Source organism: Pristiophorus japonicus, chromosome 2 (genome assembly GCF_044704955.1).
Source record: "Pristiophorus japonicus isolate sPriJap1 chromosome 2, sPriJap1.hap1, whole genome shotgun sequence".
Lineage (NCBI taxonomy): Eukaryota > Metazoa > Chordata > Chondrichthyes > Pristiophoridae > Pristiophorus > Pristiophorus japonicus.
The window spans coordinates 138,686,788-138,708,368 of NC_091978.1; the positions used below are offsets into that span (position 1 = coordinate 138,686,788).

At 43.6% G+C, this 21,581-nt stretch overlaps 1 protein-coding gene across 6 annotated transcripts in view; it reads right to left on the reverse strand.

Annotated features, from left to right (window-relative positions):
* Positions 1-21,581, reverse strand: part of pcm1 (pericentriolar material 1) — a 280,791-nt gene that overhangs the window by 21,348 nt on the left and 237,862 nt on the right. For 5 of the 6 annotated variants that reach the window (XM_070869661.1, XM_070869689.1, XM_070869670.1 and 2 more), the window contains 5 exons: positions 21,023-21,157; positions 6,356-6,556; positions 5,906-5,965; positions 5,409-5,556; positions 3,939-4,096 (listed from right to left, as the gene is read on the reverse strand). In XM_070869661.1, coding sequence (XP_070725762.1) covers positions 3,939-4,096; positions 5,409-5,556; positions 5,906-5,965; positions 6,356-6,556; positions 21,023-21,157 — 702 coding nt within the window. The remainder of the gene's footprint in view (positions 1-3,938; positions 4,097-5,408; positions 5,557-5,905; positions 5,966-6,355; positions 6,557-21,022; positions 21,158-21,581) is intronic. The other variant, XM_070869698.1, reaches the window with a different exon arrangement.

Consider the following 21,581-nt stretch of genomic DNA (forward strand, 5'->3'; position numbering starts at 1 on the left):
GCAGCAGACAGCAGTGAACTGACCGACAATCTCAGGGGAGTATTGCAAGTAGCCTCCGGAATGGTTCAGGCATCGGAAACGCTGTTTCAGGATGCCAATGGTCCTTTCCATTATGCTGCGCGTCGCAATGTGCGACATGTTGTATTTCCGGTCAGCTTCTGCCCGGGTTACGTGTAGGGGCGTCATGAGCCAGGTAGCGAGGCCATACCCTTTGTCTCCCAGTAGCCAGCTCTACCATTCTGGCTGCTGCTGAAATATGGCAGATATAACGCTCTCGCGTAGGATGAATGCATCATGGGTGCTCCCAGGGTATCTTGCATCAACTGACATAATGCGATACATGTCGTCACACATGAGCTGTACGTTAATGGAGTAGAAGCCTTTTCTGTTCCTGAACATCTCGGAATGTTCCAAAAGGTGCTTGCAAGGCAATGTGGATACAATCAATGCAGCTCTGTACCTTTGGGAAGCCAGCAATCCTGGAAAAGCCCACAGTCCTTTCAAGCATTGCCTGGGCGGTCATGGGGAACTTTATGTAGTCATTCCTCCAGGCATATAGTGCAGCAGTCACCTGCCGAATGCAAACATGTGTTGCATGTTGAGAAATGGCGCACACCTCCCCAGTTGTAGCCTGGAACGATCCAGATGCATAGAATGAAAGTGCAGCTGTAACCTTCACTTCAATTGACAAAGCAGTCCTCCTGATGCTTCTAGGTTGCAGGTCAGCTTTTACTAACTCACAGATCTCAGTTACAACTTCTTTGCAGAAACGCAGCCTTTTGACACAGTCTGCAACACTCAGGTGCAGGTACGAACGCCTGTCTCAATATAACCGACGTGGGTAAGGCCTCCTGCCCAGCACCCCACGTTCTCTGAGGTTCCTCATGTGATGATGTTGAATGAATTGTCTCCTCCGCAGCACCATCATGCAGAAGGCTTGCACAGGGTATGGCATTGTCAGTATTGCCCCCATGATTAAATTGTACCTTTGCAAGAAGCTCAAAACAGCAGGCAGGACAAGGTTCTTTGTTCTCTCTCCCCAAGGTCAATATCCGAGTATGGACCACACTCAGGTCTGAGCAGGCGCAATGATCGGGAACCGCCCTCCCCCCGGGCTTAATTTGATGCATAGTGTAGGCTTCTCATGCCTTCCGTTCGCCTTCCACACCCCCCCCACCCCCAGGCTTCTTTTGAAGCCGAGCCCTGAGCCAGTGTCCAGGCGAGGGACCGATTCTGCCGGCCGACGCTATGACCCTCAAGTCCGGTTTGGAGATGTTCGGTGGTGGCGTGTCAGTTTTTAAGAAATGAAAACTTAAAGAATTCCATTAAACTTCCATTTCCTGCCTTTTGAGTTTTAAAAATTTAAGCTTGATTATGGATATTTGTGTGTTCTTGACTCCCTCCAAAACTTCGCATAAAACAATGGCATCTTTCTGCACCGATTTTTTAAATGTGCGCTGGTTTTTCTTAAGTGCCCAGAAGGTTTTTTGGGAGTGGTTACATACGCCGTCCTAGGATAAATTTAAATTAGCCAAACTTCCATAATTGTGAAAAACATGCGCAGACATCAGGTTACGCCTCCTATTTCTAAAAAAAAAGAATCTAAAAAAATGTAACGAACTGAATTACGCTTAAAGTGGGGCTTGTGAGCCCCACTGTAATTGAAGGGTTTGAACATGGGTCTTGGAAATAAAATAAACTAACAAACTAATAGGTTTTTTTTGCAGTAGTCAACTCTTTAGCTAACATGCTGACTTTGCAAAGAACGAACAGAGGATGGAACCACAAGGGACCTAATTTTTGCCCACTCACTTAGCCTGTCTATAATCCCTTTGCAGATTTTGTGTGTCCTCCTCACAATTTGCTTTCCCACCCATCTTTGTATCATCAGCAAACTTGGCTACATTACACTTGGTCCCTTCATCCAAGTCATTAATATTGTAAATAGTTGAGGCCCCAGCAACGATCCCTGCAGTACCCTACTAGTTACTGTTTGCCAACTGGAAAACGACCCATTTATCCCAACTCTCGGTTTTCTATTAGTTAGCCAATCCATTATCCATGCTAATATATTACCCCCAACCCCGTGAACTTTTATCTTGTGCAGTAGCCTCTTATGTGGCACCTTATTGAATGCCTTCTGGAAATCCAAATACACCACATCCACTGGTTCCCCTTTATCCACCCTGCTTATTACATCCTTAAAGAACTCCAGCAAATTTGTCAAACATGATTTCACTTTCATAAAACCATGCTAATTCTGCTTGATTGAATTATGCTTTTCCAAATGTCCTGCTACTGCTTCCTTAATAATGGACTCCAGCATTTTCCCAACGACAGATGTTAGGCTAACTGGTCTATAGTTTCCTGCTTTTTGTCTGCCTTCTTTTTTAAATAGGGGCGTTACTTTTGCTGTTTTCCAATCCCTGCCACCCCCCCGCCCTGCCGCCAGAAGCCAGGGAATTTTGGTAGATTACAACCAATGAATCCACTATCTCTGCGGCCACTTCTTTTAAGACCCAAGGATGTAAGCCATCAGGTCCAGGGGACTTGTCTGACTTTAGTCCCATTATTTTACCGAGGACTACTACTTTAGTGATAATGTCGTGTGCAGATAGATCTGCTGACTCTCAGAGGCCTTTCATCTATTGTTTGAAATCCACAAATGTTGTGCAGACAGGTTATGCAGATGAAGTATGGAAATCGATTTGCTGCCTTTAGTGCATGGTTCTGAAATATTTGTAGGTTCTTAAATGATGTACAGCAAGCTGGATGTCCATATTTCAGGATTGGGCGAATGCAGGTTTTACCTCTGCCCCTGCGCTGATTTCTTAAATGTAGGTAAGATTTTTCTGTGCCTGCAAAAGTGGCCACATACACTGGCCTAAGTTAGTTTGGAGTAACTTTCAGCTGGCCAAATTTGCTTCCATGGCCAAAACAGGTGTAAGTGGCTGGTCACGCCCCCTTTTGGAGAAAAAAAAACTAAAACAAAACCTAACTAACTGACTGACACTGGAGCAAGTTAAATGGGGAAATTTACGATTTGTAAGTTACTCCAAAAAAAGCTACTTGCTCCAAAAAAAGCTGGGCAACTCTTGGGGAAATTTGAGCCCTATATCTCTCATACTCCTCAATCTTGCAACAACAAAAAAATCCAGCTGCTGCTTGAACGGGTCAGTACCATCTGAGTCCACTGTCTCCCCAGCCAATCTGTTCCACACATCCGCCAGCATGTGTGCATGAAGTAGTTAAATTAAAACTGCCTGTTCACCTGAACTTGGGTCTGCACTCCTGATTACAGAGCTTGTGGTTATGTTAAATAATTCAGTAGCATTTAGATTATCTAACCATGAGAATCATGAAAATTTGATAAGGCAATCACTAGGTCTTCTCATCTCTCAGCAAACATTCCCCATTTTGTACCCTCCCACTTGTGAGATAATGACCAGAATGGTTCACAGTACTCGAGCTGGGGCTGAATCAGCACTCTATTCAAGTTCATTCTTTACCCATTTGGGCTTCGGTTCTATTCTTCATCCAATACATCCCAAATAGTAAGGAATAACAACAGAAAATGCGGAAATATTCAGCAGGTCAAGCAGCATCTGTAAGGTCATCGATCTGAAATGTTAACTCTGTTTCTCGCTCTACAGATGCTGCCTGACCTGCTGAGTATTACCAGCATTTTCTGTTTGTATTTCAGACTTCCAGCATCCACGGTATTTTGCTTCTAAATAATAAGGATATAATAATTCTGAACCATCATAAGAAATAATAGTTTCAATTCTAATTCACATCAACTAATGATTGGTAAAAGCACTATATCTAATTAGTTGTTATAATTCATCGAAGGCTCAAAAGAAAAGGCATTTTAAAGTTAGCTCTAAATTGCAGAAGAAAATCAACACCATCAACACGCTCGTCATTGAAGACATTACCTGTTCAGTATCATTTTCATCAGCAATTTCATTATTGGCTTGAAGGGATGTCTGCACATCAATAGTTCCAGCGTCAAAATCCTCTATTTCATCTTCCTCATTCTCATCCTCTCCACTGCCATAATTTGTCAGGGCCTGAGTTTCAGCCTTAGAGAGACCTAATGGTTCCAATAAATTAGAATATCAGATTTATCTACCTTTTATAAATTAAGTGAAAACATTGTTTTGAAGTGTTAAATTTTCATTGTAATCAGTTAGCCTCTAACTCAAATAACAACAGCCATTCAAAGTTTTAAAGCTTCTCCCCGGTCAGATTTTTGGACACTTTTAGTTTTTATTCAAGAACATATTTTCTTCCCTCAAGTGGTCAAAGATTTCATTTGTTGGCTGTTTCTCACTTAAACCTCCTAACATTTCTTCTCATAGTTCCAAAGACATCACCTCCATATTGTTCATTTTAGCTTAAGCATTTATTGTGCTATCAAATAAACTTAATGATTGCTGACACACAGTTTCACCCATATCTCGGTTAATATTCAGTTCCTGTAGACCCTTAAATATAAATTGAACATATCCATCCTAGCACCTCTTAGTTCAATCTCATACTCATACCACTCTCAGCCAATGTCAATATTTTCATGAATTGATTATACCTCCAATTTAAAAAGTTTGCGCTTTGCATTAAATGAGATTTTGGCACTGCTGACCCATGTCTGGTCAGTTGCACAGCAAATGGGTCTAAAGTTAATTCTTCATCTTCATAAAATACTAAAAATGACACTTTCAGAATAGTCCCTTCTAACATTCAATTCACTATCAACTTAGGAAGGAAGACTGCTTCAGTATGAATTAATCACATTGAGGCCATGTACTGAGTTAGGAGACTTCCTTTGCATTTTACAACTCCCAATACCTGTACTGTTCTCCAGTTGAAATGAGAAAAAAAAACAGCAGCTAAATAAATTGTGGAAAAAAATCTATGGTCTGAAAAACAGAACATAGAAAAATATAAACAGCAACCTAGGTGTCTGACAACAACCTATTGGATGGCACACTGGGCTGAAATCCCAGAATAGCCTGGGAACTCCCCCAATGTTTGTACAGGATGTAAGAAGCATCTTTCCCCATCGAGTTTGTGGAGCAGTTTAAATGCAACGAGAAACTGGCAGACCTTGGTCTCACCTCGAATTTGGCACCCTATCTGCGAGTTACACGTTTGATTTCGCCCCTCCCCGGCAGAAGAATTTCAGATTCCAGATCTTTGATACATTAAATTTTAGTTGGCTGGGGGAAGAGGAGGAGGCCATCGGAATATACATGGCACAAATTTATAAGAGACACTGTCCCTTGTTGATTTCCCCTATCGGCTGACAGTTATATCTTATTCATACGAGGAAGCTCAATAAATAGAGGAAAATTTGTGTTTTTAACCTATTCAAAAGTTAAAGATTCAGCCAATAAATTTCTTACTTATGGAGACACATTTTGTACGAATAACTTCACTGTCGGCATCATCTTCCTCTCTGTCAGACAAACTATTTTTCATTACCATCTCAGTTTCAGCAGACTCATTTGCTTTGAGATCATCTGCAATAGCTGTCTCACTTTCATCTTTGTCCTACAAAGTCAAAAAAGTTTGTTAGCTAGGAACATAAAAAGCTCACAAGGATCCACCTGAAAACTACTAGTTGGAAGGTGGTAGTTTCGGTTACCGAAAACATTTCAACAAAAGTTATGAGAATTCCAAACCTCCAAAATAAACCATCAACTTGTGGAATATTTTATAACAGCCGAAGGGAAAAAACATAAATGTATCTAAAACTGTTTAAGGAGCATCAACAACCATATTCGAAGTGATTATTTCAATAAAACATTGATAGTCACTTTTTAAAAAAAAAGCAGAGTAACAGAAAAATATCTGAAATCTGTTGTGACCTGCCACTGTCTTTTACAACAGTCAGACTTACTTTGTCTTCATCTTCAAGTTCTTCTGTAGAGGAACCATCCTCTTTGAAATGTTGTTTCTCCTATAAAAGAGGAATTTTGGAACAAGATTGTATTAAACAACTTTCACATCAAAACAACATTTCATGCTGGTTATCGAGACAATACTCATTTACTTCTTCCTTCATATATCTAGTGTCAGAAAGTTCCAACAGAATACAGTTTCACATTTTTAAACTAATCCTATATTTAGGCTACATAATCCACAAGCATTCCACTGAAGAAATTGCATATAGGTTGTATCTCAGGTTGAACATTCTCCGTATTCCAACCATTACAATGTCTATTTCCAAATGATAAACATTTTTAATTACTTAGAATGTTTGTTAAAGCTACTCAAGATGTTGAACAAAATTCATATTTGCAAATTAAGATAACATATGTAAACTGAAGTATTGAGCACATTACCACACCTCAGTTGTATAACGCTGTTTAAAAGATGCCACTTCTTTCAGTCTTCTTTTGCATCTGTGCTTTGCTGCCACACTGCTGTTATCCAAGTCTTGCATAAGTCTAAAGAATGCAAGCTCATTGAACAGGATCTCCGAAATCTCCACCAACAAATCCTCCCCACATTCCTTGAGTTTTCTACCAGCAAACTTCGCCAGGGAATCCTACATAGATAAAGTCAAAGCTTCAACCACAGAACATAGGAACAGGAGTCAGCTATTCAGCCCCTCGAACATTTCATTCGATCTGGACCGCAACTCCATTTACCTGCCTTTGTTCCATATCCCTCGCTAACCTTAACCTAACAACAACCTACTGATCTTAATCTTGAAATTTTCAATTAACCCAGCATTGACAGATTTTTTGAGGGAATGAGTTCCAGATTTCCATTACCCAGTGCGTTAAAAATGCTTCCTGATTTCACTCCCAAATGACATAGCTTTCATTTTTTATATTATGCCCTCTTCTGCATTCCCCCACCAAAGGAAATAGTTTCCCTGTTTCTACCCTATTGGATCCTGTAATCATTTTAAATATCTTGATTACATCACCCCTCAATCTTCTAAACTTAATGAAATACAAGCTAAGTTTCTGCAACCTGTCCTCATAACTTAAATCTTAAAGTCCTGGTATAATTCTAGTGAATCTGCACTGCACCCTTTTGCAAGGCCAATCTATAATTCCTGAGGTTCGGTGTCCGAAACCGAACACAGTACTTCAGATGGGGTGCGACCAAGGCTCTGTACAACTGCAGCATCACATCCCCTACTTTTGAATTCCAACAATTCCATAAGCCCTTTTGATTACTTTTTGTACTTGTGCACTAGCTTTTAATGATGTGTTCCTGGACATCCAGATATCTTTGTTCCTCCACAGCTCCAAATCTTTCACCATCAAGAAAATATTCAGATTTGTCTTTCTCTAATCTAATATGCATGATTTCACACTTCCTCACATTGAACTCTACTTGCCATAGTTTTGCCCACTCACATAATCTCTTTCTAATTTCCCGCTCCCATCTGCATTACTTACTGTGCCTCCCAATTTAGCGTGATCTGCAAACCTGTATTTACAACTCTCTATTCCTTCATCCAAGTCATTAATGTATATGGTGAAAAGCTGAGGACCCAGTACAGACCCCTGGGAACATCACTGGTCACATCCCACCAATATGCACTTAAAGTCCATAACCTACAAGGCTACTGACTAAGAGCTGGAAAGTGGGATTAGACTGGATAGCTCTGTCAGCTGGCAGGGACAGGCCAAATGGCCTCCTTCTGTGCTGTAAATTTCTATGATTCTATGAACCCTTTACCCTTCCGTTCTGTTTCCTACCTCCCAACCAATTACTGACCCATATGACAAGGTTACCTCCCATTCTGTGCACTCTTATTTTTGCTAATAATCTCTTGTGTGGAACATTATATTCATTCTGGACTTTCATATAGGCAACACTGATAAACACTCCCCTATCAATCTCCTGAAAAAATGTAACCAAATTAGTCAGAAATGACCCATCCATCAAAAATTTATGCTGATTCTCTTTGATCAGATAATACTTAACCATTGCTCAGTTACTATGGCCTGAATTTTAATGGAGAGGCGGGTTGGGAGCAGGGGAGGTGCTCCGTAGCGGTTGGGAAAACTGGGAGAATGGGTTTCCCGCAGACCCTGCCGAATGTAACGGCAGGGCCTGATTTGCATGTTTTCCACCTGGAGTCAGCCAGATTGAGAGGCCGCAGAGAGGAGGGAGGGCTTGCGTGGAAGCCAGGGGAAAGCCGAAGGAGTGGGGGAGGGGTTAGGGTATGATTGGCATTTGAAGGAAGGAGGGTGGGGTGCTGTCAGCAAAGATCATTCCCTCCCGGGTCTCAGACGATGGATTCCAGTAACTTCCCCACAATTGATATTAAACTGCGGTACCGGTCTGTAGTTACCTGGTTTCTCTCCTCCTCCCTTCTTAAATAATGGAGTGACATTTGTAATTTTCCAATCCAAAGATGCAATTCCCGCATCCAGAGAGCTTTAGAAAATTGTGACTAATGCATCTGCAATTTCCTCATCTATTTCTTTTAATGCCCTAGGGTAGAAATCATCAGGTCCTGGAGATTTTTTTAAATCTTAAGTCCCAATATTTTCCCTATGACCATTTTTAAAACTTATATTAAATCCACTAAGTTTCTCTCCTTAACTTATGTTTCGGTTCGCTTGTGCCATTGGTATTTTGTCCCTTCCTCCACCGTGAAAACAGATACAAAGTTTCATTTAACAACTCTGCCATTTTCTTATCTGTTGCAGTTTTGTCTGCATCTGTCTTTACTAGGTCCTCAATCCCCTTTACTACTTTCTTTTGTTTAATATATTTACAAAAACTTTGGCTGTTAGCTTGGATAACCCTTGCAATATTTTTATGTTCCTTTTTGCACCTCTTATTACTTTCTTCAGATCAAATTGTTGCTTTTTATAGCTCTCCCAGGCTGCTGGATTTCCACTTTTCCTTGCATTTGTGCAAGCTTTTTCTTTTAGCTTGATACCGTCTCTTACCTAATTTGTTGACCGAGGTTGCTAAACTACATAAGTGCAGCCTTTTAAGGGAATGTTTTGCATCAAACCAAACGCTTCTATAAATACTTCCCATAGTTTGTCTGCTTCCTGCTATCACCTCAAACTGGAAATTTCATCAACTTTACTTCAGATTTCCACCTCTCTCTTGCCTTCACATGGCCCATCTCTGACTCTTCCCTTCTTTGACCTCTATTTCTGGAGATAGGCTGTCAACCAATATCTACTCTAAGCTCACCGCTACCCTGATTACACTTCCTCCCACCTGCTTCCTGTAAGGACTCTATTCCATTCGCCCAGTTTATCTGTCTCACCTGTTCTGACGATGCCACTGTCTAAACCAGTGCTTCCACTAGGTCTTACATTTTTCCCCAACCGAAGATTCCCATCCATTGTGGTTGCCGACGCCCTCGATCGTGTCCACCCCATTTTCCAGGCTTCTGCTCTCACCCCTTCCATTCCTCCATGACTCACTATAAGGTTCCCGTTGTCCTCACCTTCCACCCCAGCAGCCTCCACATTCATCGGATCATATTCCGCCATCCCCAGCGTGATGCCACCACCAAACACATCTTCCCCTCCCCTTTTCAGCCTTCTGAAGGAACCGTTCTCTCCACGATATCCTGGCCCACTCTTCCATCAGTCGCAACACCCGCTCCCCTTCCCACGGCACCTTCCCATGCAAGCGCAGGAGATGCAACACCTGCCCTTTTACTTCCACCCTTCCCATTGTCCAGGGTCTCAAACACTCCTTCCAGGTGAAACAGCGATTTGCTTGTACTTCTTTCAATTTTAGTACAGGTACAGTGTCGAGAATCTGCCCGAATCCAGGACGATCCATGGTGGGATCGTACGGAATCCAGAAAATGTTCCGGAATCCGGACTCCCGCCGACTCGGGCTGCCGCCGACCTCGCCCCCGCCTCGGGCTGCCGCCGACCTCGCCCCCGCCTCGGGCCGCCGCCGACTTCGCCCCCTGCCTCGGGCCGCCGCCGACCTCGCCGCTGTCAACCTCTTACCTGCCTCAGACCGCCGCCCCCGTCTCAGGCCACTGACCTTGCCCCTGCCTCGGGCCGACACGCCCCCGCCTATCTTGGCCCAGGCGTTTCCGGATTCAGGACGTTGGAAAGATGTTCCGAAGTCCGGAAATACACGAACCTGGGCTCAGGCGTTTCCGGATTCGGGACATCATAAAGACGTTCCGAAGTCCGGAAATACACAATATCCGGAGCAGCCTCGATCCCAAGGCTTCAGGATTCTCGATGCTGTACCTGTATCCTGTATTCACTGCTCACCAATGTTCCCTGTAATTTTTTTTTGATACTGAGCGGGCCACAAACTCCTTTGAGCGTGACCTATTTGTCCATGGACAAATTTTTCAACAACGACTTTTACAACAACCATTTAAAAGCATATATACAAGTAATGCCATGTTGGCACCCCACCGTCTCAAATCATGAGACAATCAGACAAATTCTAAAAAAATCATAAAATCAGTTACCCTTTTTTGCTTCATAAACCTCATTAGTGGTGGCTGTATTTAATCTCCAATAGGTCACAGCTTTTACAAAAACTATATTACATGTGTCTTCTGTTACAATTTGCAAGATCAAGGTTATCCCATCAAAGTTAAATCATAACATTGTCATTGTCCGATTAGGATATGCCAATATTGGAGATTACTCGGGACAATGGTGAAGTAGGACGAAGCAGATGAGTCAGCAATGTCTCATGTGAGGTGCCCAAAGCTAACACATTAGCAACTATTAGCAAGGTCCCATTAAGTGTCTGAAATTATCCAGGTCATCTCCTACTACTTCGTAAATTCAGAGAGGAAACATCAGGTTAAATCCTACCCTAATTAAATCAGAGACCCAATCCATGTCCGGACCGGGGTCAAGCAGGGCTGCGTCATTGCCCCAACCCTCTTCTCAATCTTCCTCGCTGCCATGCTCCATCTCAGTCGACAAGCTACCTGCTGGAGTGGGAACCTGTTCAACCTCCAGGCCAGATCCAAGACCGTCCCATCCTCTGCACACACAGAGGCTGAACTCCAGGACATAGTCGACAGATTTACTGAGGCGTACAAAAGCATGGGCCTTATGCTAAACATCAGTAAGACAAAGGTCCTCATCCCAGGGGATTTGTAGGATCTTGTGGAGACATCGTTGGTGGTATTTCTCCAGTGACTTGAGGTGTCTACTGTACATGGTCCACGTCTCTGAGCCATACAGGAGGGCGGGTATTACTACGGCCCTGCGGACCATGAGCTTGGTGACAGTTTTGAGGGCCTGGTCTTCAAACACTCCTCAGGCAGCCGAAGGCTGCACTGGCGCACTGGATGCGGTGTTGGATCTCGTCGTCAATTGATTAGCAGTTAAACCATTAAGATGGCCATTATATCAAGGTCTGGAAATTTGGTGAGAAGGAACATAGCTTCAATATACATTCACACGTCCCATTCTACCTCTACTTTGCTACTATCTTGCTCATTATTTACTACATTGCCAAGTTTTGTATCATCTGCAAACTTCAAAATGGACCCAAGTCATTTCTATATAACAAGTAAAGCAATGGTCCTAATTCCAAGCCCTGGGGGGCCCAATACTTCTCCCCAGTTAGAAAAACATCCGTTCACCATTACTCTCTGCCTCCTATCCTGTAGCCAATTATGTACTCAAGTTACCACTGTCCCTTTAATACCATGTGCTTCTATTTTTCAAATAAGTCTGTTATGTGGTACTTCATCAAATGCCTTTTGAAAGTCCATATATACATCTACATCAACCCTCTGTTACTTCATCAAAGAACTCAATCAGGTTAGTCACACATGATTTGCCTCGAACAAATCTGTGTTGGCTGTTGTTTACTAATCCATCTGAACCACAGGTGCAGAATTTAACTTCCCATCCTAAAAACAAATAGATTGGATATTGTTGATGGAAGGAAAACACAATGAACCAAATTACTTGTTCTGCAAAGTTTTCTTATTGTTACCCAGACATTAGCAATAATTTTGTTTCCAACATTTGTTGGAAGGTGGTGAGAAACTAAAGCTGGAGTTAACGTGCACTCAGTGCAAACATAAACCCGTACAAGACTCATGTCTCACGCCATTCGTACCCTCAATTATGTCAATTATACCACCACATTTTCATTGAAGTCCACACAAAACCACTTTGCATGGGAGCAAAAGTGCACGTCGAACTGCAGTCTAATTTAAGATTGAAAAATGCTTCCCTCCTCCTGCATTGGTATTGTTCGGCTTTAATCAGACACTTGTTTAAATCAACATTTCCAGTTCAGGACCTCCTTCATGATACACATTCTCCGCTCACCTTTGTCTGTATTATGCCAATGAATTGAAATGTGAAACATTAAAAACAAGTTTTGCCTTAAGAGGTTCACCAAGACATTCACTGTCTAGAGATTGGGATAAATAAAAAAAAAAGTTAACGAAAAATAAATATATTCCAACTCACCCCAGGGTCTGGAGCAGCCCAGGCCAGGCCCAGTAGGTGCAGCATAACTCTGCGTTAATTAGAATGATGTGGGTATTAAAATTCAGGTTTTCAAAACTTTAATCATGTAAATGGCTTGGCAACAGTTTTCATAAGCAGACTGCATCTCTTATGAACTGAGAAACAGTGTCTTTTACACTCTGCCACACCGGGTTATTGCAGCTCAGTTAACCCCGATCATGGTAAATCACTGACTTAAGAACCTGTAAAATCTGCATTACATCTCCTGTGGGATCTGCATTACATCTGTAGGATATTCACTATATCTCGGAAGGCAGAAAGTATTAACAACTCTAGAATACTTTCTACAAATTAAATTGTCAAGGTGACTTTATACTTTATAGGACCAGAAGCAAAAACAGAATACTATACAGCAAAGCTAAATATTTGCAGGACTGAAACTGGGATAAGTCCATTGCTCACCCAGTTCTGGGCCGAGCTGTGCTAATATGGAACGTACTCGACAGGAAGTTAGCTACTAGCGGGCGGGGCTGCGGCCTGGCCTCCTCCTCACTATGGGCCCAAGTTTTCACATGATTTGCGCCTGAATTTTAGGAGCAACTGGTGGAGAACGGACTATCTTAGAAATCGCAATTCTCCACATTTTTTTTTCTGCAGTTCTAATGAGGTAGAACAGTTCTACTTTAGAACAGAATTTTTTTCTTCAAAAGGGGGCGTGTCTGGTCACTGACACCTGATTTCAAAGTTTCCACAGTGAAAACGTACTCCAAACTAAAGTAGAATGAAGCAAGTGAAGATTTTTGTAGAACTGAAAAAACCTGTTCTACACATTAAAAAAATCAGGCGCAGGTTACAAATTAGGCGTCCAGAACGAGGTGGGGGGGGGGGGGGGGGGGGGGGGGGAAGGGAACTCATTAAATTCTACAATCAATCCTTATTTATACTTCTACAAATATTATACAAATAAATCCAACCTGAATAAACATTTATAAGCAAAAAGATTAAATAAACCATCTTCCTACCTGTGTGAAAGTGCTTCAGCCATCGTTCGAAGGAAACCGCCATTTGTTGCCGCGCAGGGGAGGGAGGGGAAGGAGACAGCGGCTTGTTGTCGTGAAGGGGAGGGAGGGGAAGGAGACAGCGGCTTGTTGCCGTGGAGGGGAGGGAGGGAAGGAGACAACTGTTTGTTGCCGCGGAGGGGAGAGAGGGGAAGGAGACAGTGAGAAGGGAAGCCTCAGTGCTGATGGCAATGTGATTTTATTAAAAAATGTTCAAAAATTAAACAGCTACAAAGAACTACAAAAATGGCCGAGTGCCAATGTTTTTTTTCACACTGAGCATGCGCGAACGCTCCAACGCGCACGCGCAGCGTTGCCGGCAGGAAAAAAACTAATTTAAATAGTACCCGCCCCCTCCCACTTACAAAATCGGCGCGAGTGTAGGCTCCGCGCCAAACAGACAAGGAGCTGCAGAGTGCTCGAGAATAGCGCGTTTTTTTTCTGGCGCCGTTTTAGGCGCGAAAAACGGGCGCCCAGCTCGGAGGGGTGCCCGATTTTTATCCTGTGGAAACTTGGGCTGCTCGGGCTCCTGCAGGCCTCTGGCTGGGCTGCTCCCCTCACCGCTCGCTCCCATGGTGTGAAGGACCTTCAGCTGCTGCCCTCCGGATGCTCGACTCCAACTCACCAGGTGTCCCTTCTGGGAAGGGAACCTCAATGGCGTCAACCACCCGATGGAAAAAGCCCCATTGCCATCTTTGTGTGGGGCGCCAGGGCCGCCTTTACTGTCCAGAGCACGAGTGCTGCCATATTTGTGCAGGGCGGGGATCCTGCTGCTTTGCTCATTGAGTTACACCACCACCTTCGCCGAGGGCACGGATGGCACCATCTTAGTGCGGGCGGGAGTTCTGTCTTAGGGGGTATGTCGGGCTGCCATGTTTGTCTACGGCACTGTTTTTTTCCCCTCCCGCTCGTTGGGCTGGGCTCGCCCCACCGTTCCAGCTCTCGAGCTCACTGTGAATTTAAGTGCGCGGGAGCTTACAGATCAGTGTGCGATTGCGCACCTTACAGGGAACAATGTAGTTTCCTCTACTTTGGAAGACCAAACACAGATTGAGTGATTGCTTTGCTTAACACCTCCATTCAGACCACAAGTGTGACCCTGAGCTTCTGGTCACTTGCCATTTTAATTCTACACCCCACTTCCACTCTGACCTTCTACACTGTTCCAATGAAGCTCAACAGAAGTTCGGGGAACATCACCTCATCTTTCAATTAGGCAATTCACAGCTTTCCAGATTCAACATCAAGTTCAACAATTTCAGTTCATAATCACTGCTCCCATTTTTTTCAGACCGCAGGTGCTGGTAATGGTCTTGGTGTTGCCACTTAAAGCTCCTTTAAACCCATCTTTTGTTTCTTTACTTGTTGCAATTCCATTATCCCTCGTTATTCAAAATCACTCCTGCCTTCCACCCAATGACAGACCTTTGTTCTTTCCTCCCCTGCCCCCACTTTACCTGCCTCTATGCTTGCTTAGAACCTGCTACATCTGTAACATTTTCCATTTCTGCCGAAAGGTCACTGACCTGAAACATTAACTGTATCTCTCTCCACAGATGCCGCCTGACCTGCTGTGTAATTTCAGTATTTTCTGTCTATATTTCAGATTTCTAGCATCTGTAAAAAGCTGCGGATTGCAGTAAGATATCAATCAACTGGCAGAATAGTGGCAAATGGAATTTAATCCAGAGAAGTGTGAGGTAATGCATTTGGGGAGGACTATCATCATCGGCAGTCCCTTGAAACGAAGATGACTTGCTTCCATGCCAATGAAGGACTTAATTTTCCAGGTCCTGAACTACATGTTGAAGGATGCCTGTGTGTGGATTTTTTTAACGTGTGGTGGCTATTGCACACCAGCCACCACACGGGCTTGACAGAGCTAGGTCTTGGTCCAGTGGCAAGGATTAACCAAGATGACTGGAGACCTGCTCTGCCGCACGGGCCTAGAGTGCACACATATCGCAGTGTGGGCTGGCCCGTGCTGCCCCTGGGCCCAATCCTCTTCTGGCCCCGAACTCACGCCTCTCCTGGGCCCCGATCACATCGCACCACGATCACTCACTGCTTCTTTGCCCTGACCTCGTCGCTCCTGCTGTATCTGCCCACGCTCCAATCAGTGACCTGGATCTTGATGACATGCAATCCAGTTGTCCTCTTCGCTGCCGTCGTCCTCCTGCACCAGCTCGCGCTGTACCTTGCAGTGGCATGCCACCATGCTGCACATGGCCGCCGCTCGCCGCTCCTTTTATGGCCCTGACCTGCCACTGATGGTCTCTCGCAGGTCGGGGCCATAACAAGGAAAGGGAATACACATTAAATGGTAGGACACAGAGAAATGTAGAGGAACAAAGGGACCTTGGAGTGCATGTTCACAGATCCCTGAAGGTAGCAGACCAGGTAGGTTGCGGAACCAACCAGGGAGCAAGCTATCTTAGATCTGGTACTGTATAATGAGACAGGATTAATGAACGATCTCCTAGTAAAGGATCCTCTAGGAATGAGTGACCATAACATGGTTGAATTTCAAATTCAGTTGGAGGGTGAGAAAGTTGGATATCTAACCAGTGTCCTAAGCTTAAATAAAGGAGACTATAAAGGTATGAAGGCAGAGTTGGCTAAATTGGACTGGGAAACTACATTAGAGTGGGACGGTTGATGAGCAGTGGCAGACATTTAAGGAGATATTTCATAACTCTCAATAAAAATATATCCCAATGAGAAGGAAAGGCTCTAAGAGAAGGGATAACCATCCGTGGCTCACTAAGGAAATAAGGGATGGTATCAAATTGAAAACAAGGGCATACGATGTGGCCAAGACTAGTGGGAGGCCAGAGGATTGGAAAACTTAAAAGCCAGCAAAGAACGATTAAAAAAATAAGAGAGGGAAGATAGAGTGTGAAATTAAATTCGCACAAAATATAAAAACAGATACGAGTTTCTACAGGTACATAAAAAGGAAAAGAGTGGCTAAAGTAAATGTTGGTCCCCTAGAGGATGAGACTGGGGAATTAATAATGGGAACAGGGAAATGGCAGACTTTGAACAAATATTTTGTATCGGTCTTCACAATAGAAGACACTAAAAACATCCCAATAGGGGATAGTCAAGGGGCTATAGAGAGGGAGAAACTTAATACAATCACTATCACTGACTGGATTGGATAGACTGGATGCGGGGAGGATAATTCCCCTGAGTGGGAAGTCCAGAACAAGGGAGTCACAGTCTCAGGATACGGGGTAGGAAATTTAGGACCGAGATGAGGAGAAATGTTTTCACTCAGAGGGTGCTGAACCCATGGAATCCTCTACCATAGAAGGCTGTGGAGGCCAAGTCACTGAATATATTTAAGAGGGAGACAGATAGATTTCTAGACACAAAAGACATCAAGGGATATGGGGAAAAGGCAGGAATATGGTGTTGAGAAAGAGGATCAGCCATGATCATATTGAATGGTGGTGCAGACTCAAAGGGCCGAATGGCCTACTACTGCTCCTATTTTCTATGTTTCTAAGTAGGTAGTTAAGGTGGTTAAGAAGACATACGGAATGCTTGCCTTTATTAGCCAAGGCATATAATACAAGAGCAGGGGGGTATGCTTGAACAGTATAAAACACTGGTTAGGCCACAGCTGGAGTACTGCGTGCAGTTCTGGTCACCGCATTACTGGAAGGACGTGATTGCACTGGAGAGGGTACAGAGGAGATTTACGAGGATGTTGCTGGGAGTGGAGAATCTTAGCTATGATGGACAGATTGGATAGGTTGGGTTTGTTTTCCTTGGATCAGAGGAGGCTGAGGGGAGATCTCATTGAGGTGTATAAAATTATCAGGGGCCTAGATATAGTGGATAGAAAGGAGCTATTTCCCTTAGCAGAGGGGTCACCAACCAGGAGGCATAAATTTAAAGTAATTGATGGAAGGTTTAGAGGGGATTTGAAGGGAAATTTCTTTAACCAGAGGGTTGTGGGGGTCTGGAACTCACTGGCTGAAAGGGTGGGAGAGGCAGACGTTTCTAAATCCTCACCATATTTAAAAAGTACTTGGATGTGCACTTGAAGTGCTGTAACCTGCAGGGCTACAGACCTAGAGCTGGAAAGTGGGATTAGGCTGGATAGCCTCTTGTCGGCCGGCACGGACATGATGGGCCGAAATGGCCTCTTTCCGTGCTGTAAACTTCTATGATTCTATGATCTGGAATATTTTGCCCATTGTGTGTCTGTAGGTTTTCCCATTAACAGTTCATCCCAGTTTACTGCGGTTATTTCATTTCTCATCCCTTCGAAGGTTACTGTACTTAAATTTACAACCTTGGTTTATGATTCTTAATGCTCCCTCTCAAACCCAATATCAAATGTTATTTGCATCCCTTACCATCAAATTGTTGACTAATTCTGGTTTGTTACTCAGCACCACATCCAGTATAGCCTGTTCCCATGTCAGTTCTAAAACACATTGTTCTATAAAACTGTCCTGAACATATTCTAGAAATTCATTGCCTTTATTGCTACTCCTTGCAAGCCAAGAGTCTAGACAAGGATCTAGGCATACAGATTCACAAATCCATTAAACGTAGCAATGCAGATTAATAAAGCAATAGAGTGCAAACAAAGCACTGAGGTTCATTTCTAGAGGAATAGAATTCAAAAGCAGAGAAGTTATGTTAAACCTATATAGAATATTGGTTCGACCACACCTGCGGGAGAACTGTGCTGCAACACTGAAGAAAGTGCAAAAAAGATTTACAAGGATGGTACCAGAATTGAGAGGTTGCAACTACCAGGAAAGACTGAACAGACTGGAACCCTTTTCTCCAGAAAAGACAAGACCTGATAAATGTGTTTAAAATGAGTAAGGGGGATAGGGTAGAAGTAGAGGAAATGTTTCCACTTGTGGGAGTCCAAAACTAGGGGCCATGAATATAAGAAAGTCACTAATAAATCCAATAAGGAATTCAGGAGAAACTTCTTGACTTGAGTTGAGAATATGAACACTCACTACTGCATGGAGTGACTGAGGCGATTAGCAGAAGCATTTAAGGGTAAGCTAGATTAGTACAAGGGGAAAAGGAATAGAAGGCTAGATTGTTAGGCTGAGATGAAGTAAAATAAAGGCAGACTTGCATTTATATAGCACCTTTCACGACCACTGGACGCTTTACAGCCAATTAAGTACTTTTCTGAAGTGTAGTCACTGTTGTAATTTAGGAAACATGACAGCCAAGTGGCTTACAGCAAGCTCCCAAAACAGCAATGTGTTAATGATCAGATAATATGATTTTTACTGATATTGATTGAGGGATAAATATTGGCTAGGAATTCGAGGATAGCTCCCCTGCTCTTCTTCGAAATAGTGCCATGGGATCTTTTACGCAGACGGGGCATCAGTTTAACGTCTTATGTGAAAGATGGCACCTTCGACAGTGTAGCACACGTTCAGTACTGCGTTGGAGTGTTTTTGTGCTTAGGTCTTTGGAGCAGGACTTGAACCCACAACCTTCTGACTCAGAGGCGAGGGGGCTACCAATTGAGCCATAGCTTACACATAATTAAGGTGGGAGGAGGTTCATGTAGAGCATTAACAACGCATAGACCTGTTGGGTTGAAAGGCCTGTTTCTGTGCGATAAAGCTCTATATAATTCTATGCAGCGAAATTGCATAGCCTACCGCCTGGGGGCAGTAACAGCCGCGAGGCAGGATTTCCTGTGGCGGGCGTGGAAGTTCTGCCCCTTGACCTAAATTTGGGTGGCCGCTCCCGAGAGCAAGTGGAGTGCAAGATATCGTGCTCCACTTGCTCTATGGGGGAAGAGTTCAGTAGACACGCGTCGAGGTCAGGATCCGCACGGACTCTCTGGTCCCTTGCAATGGGTGGAAGAGACCTCCCCAGGTCACTATGCAGCCTGGTTGCACGTTGTACAGGAGGGCACAAGCAGGGATGTCATCATGGGGACCTAGCAGCAGTGGCGCAAACCTTTCAATTATGTCAGTGGATCACGAAATATTACAGCAAAACCACACTCAACCTCATCCTGCTGTGTCACTCATCACATTCCCATCACTCTCTGCCTTCCCTACCCTGCTCCTGCACATCCTTACTCACACCAACTTACCTTGCACCTCCACCCATCGCGCTCTCTTAGTCTACATTATCACATCCCCATCTCACTAGCCACCTCTCACACTCACCCTCATCCTTCTCCAATCATACCAACTAACACACAAGGGTAGGCTTGGGTGTTATCGGCAATGCTGATGTGAAGTTTCTGCTACTGTGTTGTCAAACATTGAAATCTATATTTTCAACAGGACCTTTTTGGACAGATTTGTGTGCGCCTTTGAAGTGACTTAGTGAGATGCAGTGAATGGTGAGACATAACAGTATCCACCCCTGCCCCCCTCCCCTGCAATGGTGATGAGTGTGAAAGGAATGGCTTGGGCATTGTAGAAATGCTTTATGGTCTTGGTGTGCGGTGATGCCAACCTGGCGCATGATGTGTCAGCCAGGGTGTACAGCATCAAGTGAAGTAAATCTGGCCACGGTGAGGCCATCCCTGGCATCCTGGGCAGCAGTGTGGTCAGGTGCTGATTCCCTGTGTCCTGTGCAGCATCAGGTGATTGTGGAGAAGGTTGGTGTTGTTGTTGGTGATGTTGGTTTGTTTAGTGATGTTGTATTGGGGCTGATCATGGTGGGAATCTGAGGACCAAGGTGAGATTTTTTTCAAGGGCACCGATGCTGATAGAATAGATGATAGCTGAAGTTGAGATGACAGAAGCGATCTGTCAATGGTGAGCGAGGTTGCTCCAAGGAGGTGACACTGGATAGAAAGTTCACTGCAAACATTTCAAACCTCCATAAAGCTGAAAAGTGTATTTCAAATCCTGAAGGCTCCAGCTTCTTTGATTGGAAATTGACCAGCTGTGAAATGGTAGCTTTTATACCACTTCTGCAGCTGTCGACTAGTCAAACCAATCCAGAGTTGTTGAGAACCCGACACACTTACTTGATGTGATGTGATGCCTGAGGGACAGGTACCTTGTAAAAAAAAAACTTGGAAAAATCCTTTGGACCTGGTAAAATGCTGCTTAAATAGTTTTAAGCAGCTTCTTAACCAGCACAATTGCCTGACACGTCGCTTAATGCCAGGTCTGCAATCCGCAGGCGGAGTTGGCACTTGGAAATTCACAAGGAGATGGTTTCAGAGTGGACTTGCTGTTAATCACGGCCCCGCCTCCAAACTCGCATTCGCAGGGCTGGTAAGATTCCAGCCACTGTTTCTAACTCACTTGTTTTATTTCTTGTGCTACCTGCATTCGTGTACAGAAGTCTTATATCTGGGTAACTATCTCCACTCTGCCCACATGCTCTGCTGGTCTTTTACTCACTTTGGTCTGAAGTGTGGATTATCCTCTCCTAATACCAATTTATGCACTAGCACGCCCAGAAGCAAACAAACACCTGATGATTTCAACATCAGGGCCTTATATTTATTTTATTTCAAAAATATTTTAACAAATTAATATTTAAAGTCCAAACCTGAAGTATGGCACCAAGTTGTTTATGAAAGAACTTGACAAATTCCTTGCTTTCATCATTCTGCTGAGTAAGAGCCAGGACCATGCGTCCAATAGCAGTTAATAACTGTGGGGAGCATACATCATCCATGTGTTCCTGAAATGAGTCAATCAGAAGTAGAACAAAACTTAAATTTGCATTCTTGATAATTAGTTGCATAGTTAGCTTATTTATATTTGGTTCTTCATTCTTTGGCCAGAGCTCAAAAGCTTCATGCATCATCTAAATCAGGGTAGAATAAATGAAATTCTACACTTATGTAAGCAGACAGCTTTTTCTCAACTTTACAAGACTTATTTTTTCTCTGATGAACAAAGAATAACTGCTGACCGAAAGGCAGAAAGAAATAAAGGTCATCAACCTTCCATGATCTTCTCCCAGGAATTCACCTGGCACCAGATCATGTTCTAAGAAAATCACATAAAAGAACAAACTCCCGTTGAAGTAGTTTTCAATGCTAAGTGACATTTTGTAACATGACTTTCCACTCTTGTGCAGTATGAAACATCTGTTTATGTGA